Here is a 14971-nt window from a genome sequence, read left to right on the forward strand (position 1 = left end):
GGAAACCAGTTGGTTTTAGGCTAACTGGCTGCCCACATAGAGAGCAACAGCTTCGTAACACGCTGAAGTGTAAGATGTCTATTCCCAGAGTGAGACTGGTTATTCCCAGACAAATATAGCCAACTTGGAGCTCCCTGAAGTTTGCTTTGGCCGAGTCAAACTTATCTGGCTTACCCCAAGAGGCATCATAAAAATATAAAGAGGAAAACAAGAGAACTAGATATCACCAGTACGAAATCTCAGCCAAATCATTCAGTCAAAATACGTAGAGGCTGACTTGGCCCTCGCTGAACAGCCTTGATAAAGGAGGGCTGCTAAGTAAGCCCCGCACACCAAAGGGGATGCTGAGACGGTTATGTCTGAGAGATTCCTCTACCTTGAACTGGGGAACCCCAGATCTGCATGGTTACACAAGGGTACAGCTTATCTCTTTTCATTTCAAAAGGGGACAGTAGAGAAGCTGCACTCCTACGAAACAGCTATGCACAAATTTCCCCTCTTCTCCAAAATAAAGTGATCCAAGGCTCAAGTCAAGTCGCAAGCCTAGGGATTCTTTGGAGCCTGTTCCAGGGGATGGCTCACACAGACCCAAAAACTATTTACAGGGTAACATTCTTGAGGCTATCAAACAGAGAGTGCATCCCCATGTCTCACTCATGAACCCACAGGGCACAACTATCAAAATTAGTCCTTTATGTATTACTGAAGCAGGTTAAGCCAGTGTTTAGGCTTAACATGTATCCTCCCAGCCTCCCCTTACAAAGAAATAAAAAACCATTCTCTCGAGCTGGAGCATGGTTTTAAGATCCCCTTGAGATGACTGCATGTTGGTATAACTAATTTGTAAATAGAGAGAGGTATGACTTCAAGCTGAATTCTTAGTGTTGAAATTGGTTCTTCTTCAGAAAGTGAAATTTGGTCCCATCTGTATTTAGTGAGGATCTTCCCATCAGAAATGTTGATGCTTCATTTCTTTTTGAAGTGTCCTTTGATGCTATCCAAAAGACACTTGCCTTGTGTCACTCTTCTGTGGGTGCTTCACCCAACAATCCAAAACCTCCCTACCTCTCACGCCCTTTCCAGTCTCTTTAAAAAAACAAACCAACACTCCTGTAAGAAACTAGTTCCTTTAAAAATCTTCAAAAAGTACCCCATGGTAGTTATGCATCACTATCAGCTAAGAAGCCACAACCAGAGCATGAATAAATGTCAGTCTCAAACTCGGCTGGTCTTATGCTTTTCTGTAGGTTCTGAGCAGAACAGCTAGACTGCATTAACAGAACAGTATGGGTGACATCTAGTAGCATCTAAATGTCAGGTTCCCAAGGGAGCTCTGCCTCCTCTGTGCACAGCGTGGACGGTGCCACAGCACTGCCTGCGCACCCCATCATGCTAGATCACTGTTTCTACTGCCCGACAGAGAGCAAGCTGGAGGGCAGCTTTCCACGGAAGATTAAGGATTACCTCCTTACTTACACTGCTGAAAGCAGCATGGGGGGCCTGGTCCCCACGCACAGCCTGTCTGATACTCCCACACTTGGCAAGCCACAGTTCTCACAAGGAGGCCAGGTCACCCACGGTGCGCCCACTACTCCTTAGGCACCCAACCTGGTGCCCTGATGTCCACGTTGTAAAACCACGTAGTGGACAGCTGCAGCGGAAACCGGTGACCGCTTCAGTCCATGCATACAATGCCGTGACAGAACATCATGCTTACTGAGGAAAAAAGGGACTAGACTTGGATTTGGGAGATGGCAGTCACCAGTGGGCTCTCTTCGTTCAAACTTCACATAACGCTGCAGGTAGAGAGAGCTGAGAAAGCAGCTGAAATGTATGCAGAGCTAAACAGTGATTGTGGGGCTGTGCACCCCATATCCAGAAAACAGGACTGTAATGAAGACAACTAGTTATTTCGTTTGGGGATTCCCTCAAATGATGCAAGCCTCAACCTGCCAAGCTACAGCAAACACAGCATTTGCTTATCAAACTGATCCTGAAAGAGTACCAGTACTAACAACTCAAGAGTTGTTTAAAAGAAGTGGGTGAAATAAAATATTTGAGCTTTGAAAACTGGGAAGGGGATGATGAACGTTAGTAACATACGAAATACAAGACACAGCTTTAGGGTTTGTCTTGTGGGCGACTCTTCCAGATCACTGCGGACTGCGGTTTTAAAGTGGACAGTTACGTCAGAAGGAAGCCTAAAAGCCAAGATGAGGTTTCTTTCAAGAAGTACTTTCGATGTATCTGTGTAAAAGAACAACTCATCTGTGGATTACACAACAGCTGTAAGAATCTTTCTAGTGTGACATCACAAAGAGCATGAGGAGTGCTCCTTAAAGCTTCCAGAGCAGACCACACTGGAAGAGGCGGTTAGCGCAGTCTTCTTACAGTCATCTGTCTCCCAATTCTGCAACCGTGCAATAACCATCATCTATGGAAAATGATTTATTGTAAGCGTAATGAATTGGGTAGGACAAAACCATCATTTGCAAAGTCTGCAGAGGCTCAGAAGGAAGTCGAACTACTCAATTTAGGCTGGCCGAAACCTGAGAGAACCACCTCAACAGTACCACTGACAGGCAATAAAACTGCTGAAATCTACACCTCAACAGCGACGCTATTGAACGTGATGCTACTGCATCTCAATGTAACTGAAATACAGGAATAAACAAATACAATGGTTACAAAGATTTACAGGACGCCACAAAGACTGATCTATTATATATGAAATAGAGTGCACTGTCCTTAAAAATATTCCCATTGTTCTCGCCACAGAATGAACAAGACTCGCACTATCCCTAAGTCATCTCTTTAACTGCATCAGGAGTACCGGGAAGACATTTTACCAATGCAGACGCAATTCGGCTCAAGTCAGTCGAACACATAAAATAAGGAAAACACGCAAAAATTCCGATACGTACCTGATCTACTAATCCTGTCCATGCTGGAAGAAGAGCTTTGAATTTGAGGGCTACTCTGATTAGAGGATTCAGAGCCTCCATCAGCAAAAGAGTCTTCAAATGCAGAGAGTATTTCTTTCACACATTTGTGACAGACATTGTGCTGGCAAGGAAGGATCAGTGGATGGGTAAATAATTCCTTGCATGCTGGGCAGATGAGCTCTCTTTCGATACCCTTAATGGTAACCTTCATGACAGAAAGAGGGAAAAACAAGTGTAAGTGCAGAAAACGTGAGCCAGCAAGACTTACTGCACAGCTGTATGTCTGTATGTCACAAAAGCCCAGCTCTCTAGAATAATCGTTCTATTCTAGAATCGCACATTCTAGCTGGTTTGAGGCATTCCGCTGGTTAACGCTGCAAACAAATCTCAATTAACATTTATGAAAGCACTGACAACATTCCTTTCAACTGAAATGAACACCGCCACTAGGCAAACTCGGTTCATCTTTAGGTCATGTCTGCCTTGCAGGGGAGGAAAGGAGAGGAGGGGAGTAGTCTTAATTCCACTCAAGGACCTAGTGAAACGAAAGCAACCATACTTCTTAACAATAGGAATCCATATGTTTAACTCAGCTCGCTCGCTCGCTTTTCAAGAAGGGGGGGTGGGGGAGGGAGAAAAAAGAAATTAAGTGTCAGACTGGTTAAACAACAGGCTTTCCCGCCGTGTAATCCACATTTAAGCACTGGAACTGCCTTGACTTCGTTAGGCTAATAGTTCCAGTCCGGAACATTATCTGTTTGTTTATTTATTTCCTGCACAAAGAGCCGCCCGTGGATCTGTGCAGCTCTTCAGTAATTTAAGGACCCCACAGCCATCTGGCACTGCGCTCCGAGGCCGGAGTATCTGCCGGGAGAGCCAACGGCAACCGAAACCCAGCGAAGCATCAAGTGGCGGGCGCGGACACCGGCTGCCCAGCGCCCGCTCGTCCCCTCTCGGGTGGGTTTTCACCGTCCAGCCCGCCGCCAGACCAGACCGACTTTATTTATGCGGTTCCCCCGCCAGCACCGAGCCCCGTCTGAAGATCTAGGGGCCAGCCCTGCCCGCCGCCCCAGCACCTCGGGCTGCCGCCGGTGCCGCTCCCAGCCGGGCAGGGACGAGGCTGCCGGCGCACACCGCGGGGGGCAAACACCCCCCAATCCACCGCCCCCTCCGCCCCCCCGCAGCACAGGGCGCAACAGCGGAGGGGACGACAAACCCCGACCCGGCGGCCGCGTCCCCAGGCTCCCCCCGGGCACCAGGGGCGCGGCGCCGGGGCGGCCACGCCCGCAGCGGCAGCGGCCACGCCCGTGATGTTTCTGCACGCCTGGTGTTGCAAAGAACTAGAGAACACATGTAAAGATGTTATTTCACATCTACTTTAGAAACCACCTTCATAAAAATACAAAACACTGTGCTTGAAATGATTCTGATAATGCCAGTAATGCACAGTCTGTATATTCAAACTGAAACATGTTACTTAACCGAGGTGGGGGGAGAATGGACTGGTAAGGACGTGAGTTGTCAGCCTTCCAACTATGTTTTGAGTAATAATTTGCAAGCTTGTGAATAACTCTATTACCCCTTAACCACCTCCGCCATCCCCAAACTTCCCGATGTTACAGGCAGGCTTTAAAGGATGGAGCTCTTCCTAAGCCCTTGTCTACATTGGCACACTACCCATCGCTGACATCGGATGTGGTTTATTTGGGACCAAAATAAACTATCAGCCGCAGACCAGAACAAAGCCCCTTTGGCTCTGCTGCCACCTTTGAAACAGTGTGAAGAAATTGGTCTTTGGTGGCACAGCAAGGCAAACCATTCTGCACTTCATGCCAGAGGTGTAGATGCCAGCAGAGGTGGGTGTTGCTAGCGTGGACAAACCTAGAGCACACATTTTCCTCCTGTTGTCCCACAGCCTAAATAGCTGTTTTGGAAACTGCCTGTTAGTTACTAGAATGTGATTGAGGAGAACTTCATGGATACATTACGTAACTTTTTACACACACACGCGCACACGTGCACGCATGTGTCTATATCCACATCTGTAAGTGTATATGCTGTGAGCTTACAGGTTGAGAGCTTTAGGAAAAAGAGTAGTAAACTGCTGCGTACAGAAGAATGTTTGATTTGGGGCGAGAATTTTATCTAAAAATGTCTTTTACCCTTTAGGATGGTGCCAGAAGTTGCTGCAGTAGGAAGAAAAGGTGGCTATAACCACCTCTGTGATCTGTGGGCATCTGGAATAACTGCTATAGAGCTTGCTGAGCTTCAGTCTCCATCCAATGTTTGACCTACATCCAGTGAGGTTAGCAAGGGGTTAAAGCGCGGTGTGTAAGTACAGCTCCCCAAATCATCCACCTGGAGTAGTGGCTACATGGGTGCTTGTGGTGTTTGGGGGTACTGCAAGGGTAGTGGGTTGTAAGTGTTCTGGATGTACGTGATAGAAATTGTGACAACTCCTTTTGCTGCATAAATGCATCATGTTGTCCTGGTAGCATCTCTTAAACGGATGGACTTCTTCCTGCCAACTAAACAATGTATTCAAAATTCATGTCAGATGTGTACTGCCATGTAACCCACAGAAATACTGTTGGATTTTTTAGAGCGCTTCTGCTAATGATGGAAAGCAACTTCCAGCCTCCTGAATTAAAGGACAAAATGAAATGGCAAGTACTTTTCTGTTTCAGTAGATAATGATCATGTAGTTCACTGGGCAATTGATTCTCACGACTACCACTTCCTTTTACAGGTCCAATAGTTTCCATCATTCTGTGAAAATGGTACTTAGGAAAAAATCCTAAAAAAGGACCGACAGCTGAAAAGTTACTACAGGTATAAATTTATGTATGGGATTTTTTTTAAGTTCTAAAATTAAAATATGCTTAATATGAGTGGTTGGAATTTTAATCTGTGTTTTTCCTTCTGTCTTTCAGCATCCTTTTTGTTACCCAGCCATTAAATCCAAGTCTTGCTATTGAACTTTTGGATAAAATGAATAATTCTGAGCATTCCACTTACCGTGATTTTGATGACGATGATCCTGAGGTGGGAATACATTTTAATCACAGGCTCAGATTAAGTTTTCGTTTGCCGACAAAACTAAATGCTTATGATTTCTTGAGCCACAGAATGTTTTGTGATCTGGGAACAGGCTCAAGGGTTGCTTTTACTTTTGGTTGTGCTGCTCTGTCACACGTCCAGGCCCTTAGCAAAACTCATTATATTTGGGGGAGAGACACTCAAAGAGAAAGAGATGAAAACACTTTAAAATTTTGTTTGCGGTTGTCCTTCAACAATTTTGCAGCAGTTGTGTGGACTGCTTCTCCAGTCCCGAGTTCTGGCGTGCATTCTGCTTTCTGTTTCTTTGTGGAATTATGTTTCCATTCATCTGCAAAGCAAGCATTCATAAAAATCGTGTTCTACCTCTGCAGAACTTGTTCTTTTGTTCCTCATTTGCTTTCTTATGAGAAGGAGAGAACGATCCTGTAGTTGTTTTTGTCAAGCAGTTTGGTATGTGTTTCTTGCAGATTCTATTTTCTCTCTTGGAATACTCTGAAACTCCATTTCACCTACAGGTTTTGTCAAAGACAAAGTTTCTGACTTTCTGCTTTAACAGCTGGGAAGAAACAGCACGCTTATGGAAGGTGATAAGCGGTGCAGGACTGAAGTGTTTCATAAACAAGAGAAAACAGATATTCTGTTACTGCATCCTGTCTTCATACTTAACTGTATGTTAGTGAAGACTTTCCAACTATCAATACCGTTAAACTGAGAGGCCAAAAAGGAAATGTTATCTGAGCAAAGACAAATGCCGGCCAGCATTGTCTTTACTTGCTCAAATCCAGTGTTTTAAAAACCCTTGTCTTGAAGTTAAAGACACTCTACAGATAAAATGTCTCCAAATAATTCTAACTTTCATGTACTAAAAAGTACATGCAATCTTTATTTTTAGCTTCCGCTTGATTTCTGTCTGTCTTTGTTGCTATTATGCTAAAGAAACCTGCTAAAAACCAGGTACACAATACTGGCTTTAAAGTGAATATATTTTGGAATTGAAGTATTTTATTGTTCACTTCTAGCCTCTGCTAGTGCCTCAGAGGATTCATTTGACAATTAGAAATGGGAGAGGAGAAAAGACACGCTCTGAAATAAACTGTAAGCATGTGTACTATGACAACATTAACTATTCTTAAAATAATCATTGATATTCACTTATTTCAACTCGTATTCTGCATAGCTGACGTATATAGAAACAGTTTTAGTGATATTCAGGAAAAGAAAAACTTACGCTGTTTCACTTACGGATATAGTTTCTAGATGACTATGCAAAAGAAACATTAGTGTAAAACATTTGAATGCCCCTTTTGTCAGCACTTCAGCAAATCTCACTATTGCTTCATCTTAACTGAACAGGACGCAACCTGAGCTCTTCTGAGAGCTGTTTGGTATCGCTTCATACGCCACTGCAGCAGGGATATTCGGAGTGATGCCAGATTGTGCTAGGTAGCAGAATGGCAGAGGAAGATTTTTCTGCCTTAAATTAGTCTCTTGTTGTGGTTTTTGCTTTTGAACTGAAACAGTCCTTTAGAAACCAGGAAAGGAGGTGGTTGATCGCTGGCCATTAAAAGCAGACTCCATCCCCCAAACTGTGGTCATTCTTTTGCTTGAATTAAATCAGAGCAATCCTTGGAGCTTTAGTTGTCTTTTCTGAAGCTAAAATTGTGGGAAGGAGTGTTAAAGAGCGTCTGCCAAAGAGCTTTCCTAGAAGATGCGATAAGCTCTCTCCAAACTTCATTCACGGCTCTTTAGTGCTATTGAATCGCCCCAAAGAACGTGTTTTCTCTAAATTACATCTGTATTGGTGCTCTAAAGAGGGCACTTGACGGCCTTGTTTGCTGAATGGTTTTCCTCATCCTTCCTAATGAGCGGGTGGGGCAAGTGGCGATCCTGCTGCCTTTGTGACAGAAGAGTACTTTCTGTGCCCCTTAGTTTCCAGCAGGCACAAGTTGGGGGTGTGCCTGTGTCAGAAGTTTCCATCAGTGGGGCTGTGATGCACTCATTAAACTGGATTTGCCTTTTTGGTTAGCCTTTGGAGCTGAATTGGGTCTAATTACAGTCCAACTTCGATTCTTGTTTTCCTTTTCTCCTCTGTAGTTGGTCAAGTAAAATTTGGTCCACCCTTGAGGGAAGAGACGGAGCCACATCGTGAGTTCGTGAGTTGCAAGCAGCGTGGGCTATGCTCTGCACATTATTCCCTGCAAATGTCTGTGGAGGAGGAGAAATCCAAGATGTGTAGCATACCTCCTTAGTGCTACTGAAGTTGGTAGTGATTTTTCTGACAAGTAACATATTGGTCCTGGATCTTTTGGTGCCATTGCACTATATGCAGCAAGACCCCTTATTTGTGGGCTCTGCCAGGTGTGATGTATGTGCTAAGCAACAGCCCTTGGTCTTGTGGGTTTCCCCTATGCTTTATACCTCATTGCCAAGTATATCATTCCCTTTAATTATAGAGTTATTTTTTTAATTGTAGAATGCATGTGCATATTCAAATGTTTCTCTCCCTTGTGCTTGTATTGACACTTGAGCCACGCCGAGTCTGGCAGTTGATGTATTCTGTGAAGGTGTGTTGCCAATGTTTTCATCCTACGGACCTGTCAGTACAAGGGGTGTGAGAACTCAAGCAGTGAGGGAAAAGGTGTCTGTGCTGCCTCACGCACACGATTGCAGCAGCTTCCTCTCTTCTGTGGAGACTGTTGCTTTCCACACTTGTGCACTTGGGCAGTTTCTTCACATTCCTGGATAAAAAAGACACTCCTTTGCTTCCTTACTGCAGACTTCTGTGTTCTCTTTGTTTTTCTAAGGCAGGTGTTGAGGTGAAAAAGTTGGCTTAGTGCATAGGTGGGAGGGACATTGGCTTTGCTCTGAGTTGGTTTTGGGAAGGGTGTGTAGCTGGGAATGTAATTCCTCTTCTGAAGGCTACAAACTACATGTGAGTGGGATTTCTGGTGTAGGTTTCCTTGTACTGCTCTGTCGTTGTACTAAAATCTCCTTCCCGGTGCCTTGTCCTTTGGTAGTGGGTCAGCTGGCTCTGGGTGTATGAGTTTGTATGTGATCTTGCTCTTCCTCAGCAATGGCTGGACAGGTAGTCTGCAGGTTCTAGTGCCCGTTGGAGACAGAGGAGAATAGCTTACCACATCTCACGTACGACTTAGGCAGTTGTTTCAGATATGTTATTTAGACCTTGACATGACTGCATACCAACATCATTTCGGAGCCCTGGTTATACAAGTGTTTCTTAAACATGGTAATGAAGTCAGTGTTTCACCATAAACTCATCAGTTAACTCCAAAAGATTTTTGAACTGATTCCAAGTTATCCTGGCTTTGCTCCCCTGTTGCATTGTCTGGATTATAAAGAAAATACAATTAGTAGCATCGTATAGTTCAAATTATAATGCTTGGCTCCTTAAGAATGTCATTTATTTCTACAGACACAGAATCATAATTGCAAAGAGATGTTAAGGAAGAAGCTGAAGTTTTAAAAATACTTTTTCTGTTTCTTTCTTGCTTTATCAGTTACTGACCAAACCAAACCAGTTAGCGGACAGCTTCATGGGGCAGAGACGTGTTTTCCTTGCACCTTAGGAACCTGAGTTGCTAAACCGGGGAGAGGGATTTTCTGCAGGGACTAAAGCACCACTTTGGAGAGCACTTCTTTGTCCGGTGTTGTTGGGAGGGAGGAGCAGAGCCTTTTCCTACCTTGTGGGTTAGCAATCAGGGCCTTTGCACTTTGGAATGGCAGAAGCCCTTGCTGCTCCAAGAAGGGACTTGAAGGATGCAGATTAATTCTGCTGATAAGGAAATCTCTTAGTATGGTCTGCTCCTGTTGGAGTTTGGGTATTTGAAACCTGTCCAAAGAACTTGCCTCATCTCCCTGCCTGTAGGGAAGATCCCTGATTGCTTGTTTGGATCTTTCTGAAGAGGGCAATTAACTGGTCCACTGCTCCTATCAGAATGAAGCATGCAGTCCTGATCTGTCCTTTCCAGATAAAACAGAGCAATGATTTTGAAAATGATGATGTTGGGTCTAGAGACCAAAGAAAAACTGTATTTTGTCATTAGATATAGAACCAATGGACAATTTAAAGTGGCATGTCAAATGCGAACTGGAGCTCTGTTCACAGAATGGCTGCTCCAGCAAAGAGCCTTAGCACAAAGCAGGCTGAGGGAGAAGTTTGTAACAACCTACACGCTCTTTTAAATGCAAGCGGGAGCAAGAGGTGCCTGTCTGTTCCTCCAGCACTAACAGTGTGGATCCCTTTTCCTTACAGCAGTTCTTCTGACCCTTTTGCTTCTGTCTCCCTAAAGCATGCTTAAATTTGATGTTTATAAGGCAAAGGAGTGGACCGCTGCAGCATGAGGAGTTACTGGTGGTGGTGCCTGGAGATGTGGAACTGGCACATACTTGCCTCTAACTGAGGCAGTTTGTCGCTCATTGCCACAGCTCAGGTGGTGAACAATAATCCATTCTTTTGGTGTGACTCGGTAGTGTCTGGTAATGTGACCGTACCCTTCGCTGTGTTTTACCTCCATCCCCAGAACTGGCTTAACATGGTTTGAGTTTCAACTAACAACTTTTGTTTTAGCAAGAAACTTTCCCTTTGTGTCTACGTGGCTTTCAGTCACAATGTAAATAACTTGAGTGTCTTGATCTCTGTCTAACAAACAGCCTGGCAGGAGTGATTTTTGGACAATTCAGAAGAAAAATACTACACTGCAAGATCTAACCTGGTATTTTTCATCTTATACCTTTCTTTGTCAGTGTTAGTTTTGTCTTTGTTTTCCTTTTTCAAAGCTCATGTTGTGCCCTGTTGTTGTACTGGTGTTTTCATCTGTGTAAAAGCCATTCAGTATAAGGATGAGTCTAGATGTGTGTTTCTGTAATGTAGGAAGGAATTCTTAGTATGTGCAGTACTGAAAGCATTTCACCCGTACTCATGTTTAGTTGAATCATTTGTATAGAAGGGGCTCAGTATTAGGCACTCATTCTAATTTCTTTATTTAACTGCCTTGCAAAGCATAACTTGTTAATTTTTTTGAAAGTGATTAAAAATAGAAGAGACAGTCTCTTTGTATTTTTGTCTGGTGGTTCCTTTAAATAGTCGCATGAAAGACTATGAAATTATATAAATGTAAGTCTCTGAATTCTCCAGATGGTAATTATGTGACAGAATGAATATACACTGAATAGCAATAACAGAAAGTGGTGTCCTAAGTGTTTTCAGTGGCATTTGGCAACGTTTACAGTCTGATACATTCTCGACATTTACTGCACTGCTAAAAAAATTGGTTCCTAGCTTTGCAGCGTAGAAATTACTCTAGAAAGAGAGTTTTCTTATTTCTGTGCTCTTTAGGCACTGTGTAGTTCAAAATGTAATGCTTTTAAGTCTTGGACATCTTCATATACTGTTAAAAAAGTTAAAGAAATATTCTGTACTAGATGAAGAGCATTATTCTGCTAACTTTCTTTGATTTGTGAGATGTTTCATAGAAGTGCAGTGAGGGGAACATGGAAGACTGGGGTGCTTGGGAATGTCTTGGTTTGTTTTCCATGTGGTGTTTTTTGTTTTGGATTTGTTTGTTTGTTTTGGCATGAGTTGGCTTGGTGGGACGTGAATCTGCCAATACCATAGTTACTGAGAGCTTAGACTGTCTTCCCCGTTCGTGGAAGGAATTTCCTGTATTGCTTGATTATGAGAATGTTTCATAAATTGTGTTGAGATGAGTAGCTTAGATTTCTCTGTATGCGGTGGGAGCACCTCCATCGTGTGCAATTGCTCTGGTTTGGGGAGTGTGGTTTTGGTTTTTCGGTTTGGTTTTCTTTTGGTTTCATCTTTTCAGTTTAACGCTTTTTAAAACCTGCCTTTTTCAGGATACTTTCAGTGTTTGTCGCATGTCTTGCTAGCCTCGTATCTATCTGGGGGTCTGAGAGACAGCTGAGAACATGTCTCCTAACTGGACTGTCCTTTCCCATCCTTCTTTTGCCCCATGCTGTTCAGTACCCTCTTCAAAAATTATTACTATGACCAAGCTTATAAAGTACTATTATTGTCCCATTCGTGGGAGGGTTTTTAAAGTCAATCGACAGCACTTTCTGTGTTTCACTGCTTTCTTCACAACCTCCTGTGCTCATTGTGAATCAAAGAGGAGAATTCTGGTTTGGTGGCAATGCTTCACCCATTTGTGAGGTTTTTCCAGTAAGACCTAATCCTTCTTGAAACTAGGAGAACTATTTAGTAGTTGGTTCCTTCTTCTGTTGTGGACCAGCACACACTGATCAGACTTTCTCTCTCTGTCTCTGTCCTTCCCCCACTCCCCGCTCCTGCTCTGACAGTATTGGCTTCGGCTACGTTCAGTGAGAAAAGTGATATGTGGATTTTTCAAACATCATCAAGAGGAAAAAACTACTTTTTCAGAAGCATAATATATCACCTACTACTGTTGGGGTCTTTCCCATGCTATTCTACTGGGTTTATAAAATACCTTATGAGCAGCAACTCTTTTGCTCAGCATCGTGTCTCTAAGATCCTGCCCCCAAAAAATCATCAGAAATTGAGACATATTTGGGGCATCATGAGTCATAAAAGGTATACAGTCAAGGTTGGTCAAGGTTGGCAGCAAATCTGGGGAGTGCGTGAGAGTTTTTTTACCTATTACCTCGCATTTGGCACAGCTGGATGGATCATATGGCAGTTTATGCAGTCACCATGCACATTACCTTTTAAAAACTTGACAGCTACGATGTGGTTACCCTTAAAAAGCATTCCTCTCCTTTTCCTCTTCCCCCTCCCTCTGCCGCTGTGCTCCTGAAACAGCTACCTGGATCTGCCAGAAGGACGGAGAAATTCAGTCAAGGTCTTGTTTGCAGGGAAAATTCCGTGTCCAAACCCCAGTATCCCTTCATGCAAATGGCAAACAGACAAGAACAAGATAGTACTCCTCTTTGATCTTCTACAAATATACCCCTTTGATTCATATCTCTACATATCTCTTTCTCAGGATAGATCTTTTTTAGTTTTTCTGCACCTAGACAACAAGTTTCTGAGGAACTTACTAACTTGGGCACCTTCCGCCGTTTCAGATTGTCTTGCACATTCTGCTTCCTGTCATTTTGAGTTCCTCCTGTTCCTATTCCGGTCATTGCACTGTGTTTTGGCAGCTGTTTTCTGACAATCTCCTTTGCCTCAGGAGCAGCAGAGGTATGCCGGTCTTTAAAAAAAAAAAACAAAAACAGTCTTACCTTCCTTGCACATTAGACTTCACGTAGGGTAGACCTCAAACAAATGCTTCTCCCATATTTTTCCCTATCTTTCTGTGTACTTTAAAAGCATTTGTTTGGATACAGACTCAAATAAGTGGGAGCGCTGAGCATTGCATTTGCAGTGAGCTCAGTAAATGGTTTAGATCAAAGTAATCTTCTCAAAAAATATGTGCACCTTTGCTCTGGAACAATTTTTGAGTTTTATGCTATTGATCCTGGGAGAAGCACCTGAAAATCCAATGGCTAACGACATGTATGAGTGTTCATCTTGTATTGCGGCAGCCACCACGATGACAGTCTCGGGAACCTACCTGAGCTGGTGTGGTAGGACCCAATTTCTGTCAGTTGAAATGTTTTTGCTGTAATTAAGCCTATGTTCAGAAGCAGTCTCAAGTACGTGACATGCTGAGGAAGAACGTGCAGCTTCTTTCAGGTTCTTGTTTCCACCAGGTCGGTTCCCCGTTCGGGTTCCCTGTGTGGCGTTGCAATGGCTGTGTCAGTGTGGTGGAGGGAGGTGCGTGGGGTAGAGAGAAGGCGGGAGTAAGGGCTCTTAAACCCAGCTTCTGCAGAGCTGTTGCTGTATGTGTAAGTGCATCCACCTCCCAGAGGTGACGTGTTGTACTCAGCAGTGGTGGGGTCAGCCCAGGGGAATCTGTACGAGAATTTGGCTTCTAGCCCCAGAAGCCCCATTTCTGAGCAACAGAGCTTATTGTTGTTCTGATTCAAAACAAAAGGTCATGTTGAGCAAATAAAAATATTTTCATTCAGGTTATCCTTATCTGCAAGGAAGTATTGTGGCAAAAAATCTTTCTTCCCTTTCATAGTGAGCTGAAAAATAATACCAGTTTGTTACAAATCTGTAATATAAAAACTCATGTATACACTGCATGTGGGTGAGCAGGCACTTCTTTATTGCAGCGCTGGACGCACAGGGGATCACTCCACCACGTGTGCGTGCCTAGTTTCTCTGCTACAAAAGTTATATACAATCAAAGTATACATATTCATCATATTTCCAGGAAACAATTAACATATTCATACGATTTCCGAGAACTCGTTAATATATGTAAAAGCTCGTGAGGCATGGGCCTTCAGGTACACAGGTGGTCGTCTAAGGTCCTCTGGTGGTCGTCCATAGTCTTCCTCATGGTGTCCTTCAGTTGAACGCCATCTTTGCTCAGGTTGGTTGCAAAATTCCATTCTTGGAATCTTCTTAAGTTTTCCTCGGTTTCCTGACCAGGTCTACAACTTATCATTCTCTTGACAAGCAAATCCTGCCTATTCACAGTGCTACATTGTTCAGCAGTTAGTTTATGATGAAATCACAGATAAGTCATACCTCGTTACCTTCATACAGAATATATAAAATTTAATTTTTATTGATCGCTCTCTGGATTATACTATTCTATCAATATCCATCCTTAAAATAATCAATGGTTACTTCTATTAATATCTATTGATTGGCATTCTTGATATTTGAATCAAGATGGGAAAGGTAAGGAATTTTCCAAGCAGCATCATTGGTGCATATCAGGTCACATTGTCACGGGACTCAAACCAGACTTTTCTATTCAGTTCTTCATCGTTCCATCTCATTACTGTTAGTTCCTTAGTATGGAACAGCGACTCCCTGGTGAGGTTCCTATGGTTATTGTTTCTAACGGAACAATCCTAACATATGCATTTGTATTTTATTATTTTAT

General features: G+C 43.3%; 1 protein-coding gene across 1 annotated transcript in view; it reads right to left on the minus strand.

Moving 5' to 3' along the window:
- Positions 1 to 14971, minus strand: part of LOC132320869 (E3 ubiquitin-protein ligase TRIM36-like) — a 31762-nt gene that overhangs the window by 8784 nt on the left and 8007 nt on the right. Inside the window, exons 2-3 of the mRNA XM_059834494.1 lie at positions 2905 to 3138; positions 1066 to 1075 (exon numbers count right to left, since the gene is read on the minus strand). Of these exons, the coding sequence (XP_059690477.1) occupies positions 1066 to 1075; positions 2905 to 3138 (244 nt within the window). The remainder of the gene's footprint in view (positions 1 to 1065; positions 1076 to 2904; positions 3139 to 14971) is intronic.

Source organism: Gavia stellata, unplaced genomic scaffold (genome assembly GCF_030936135.1).
Source record: "Gavia stellata isolate bGavSte3 unplaced genomic scaffold, bGavSte3.hap2 HAP2_SCAFFOLD_34, whole genome shotgun sequence".
Taxonomy (NCBI): domain Eukaryota; kingdom Metazoa; phylum Chordata; class Aves; order Gaviiformes; family Gaviidae; genus Gavia; species Gavia stellata.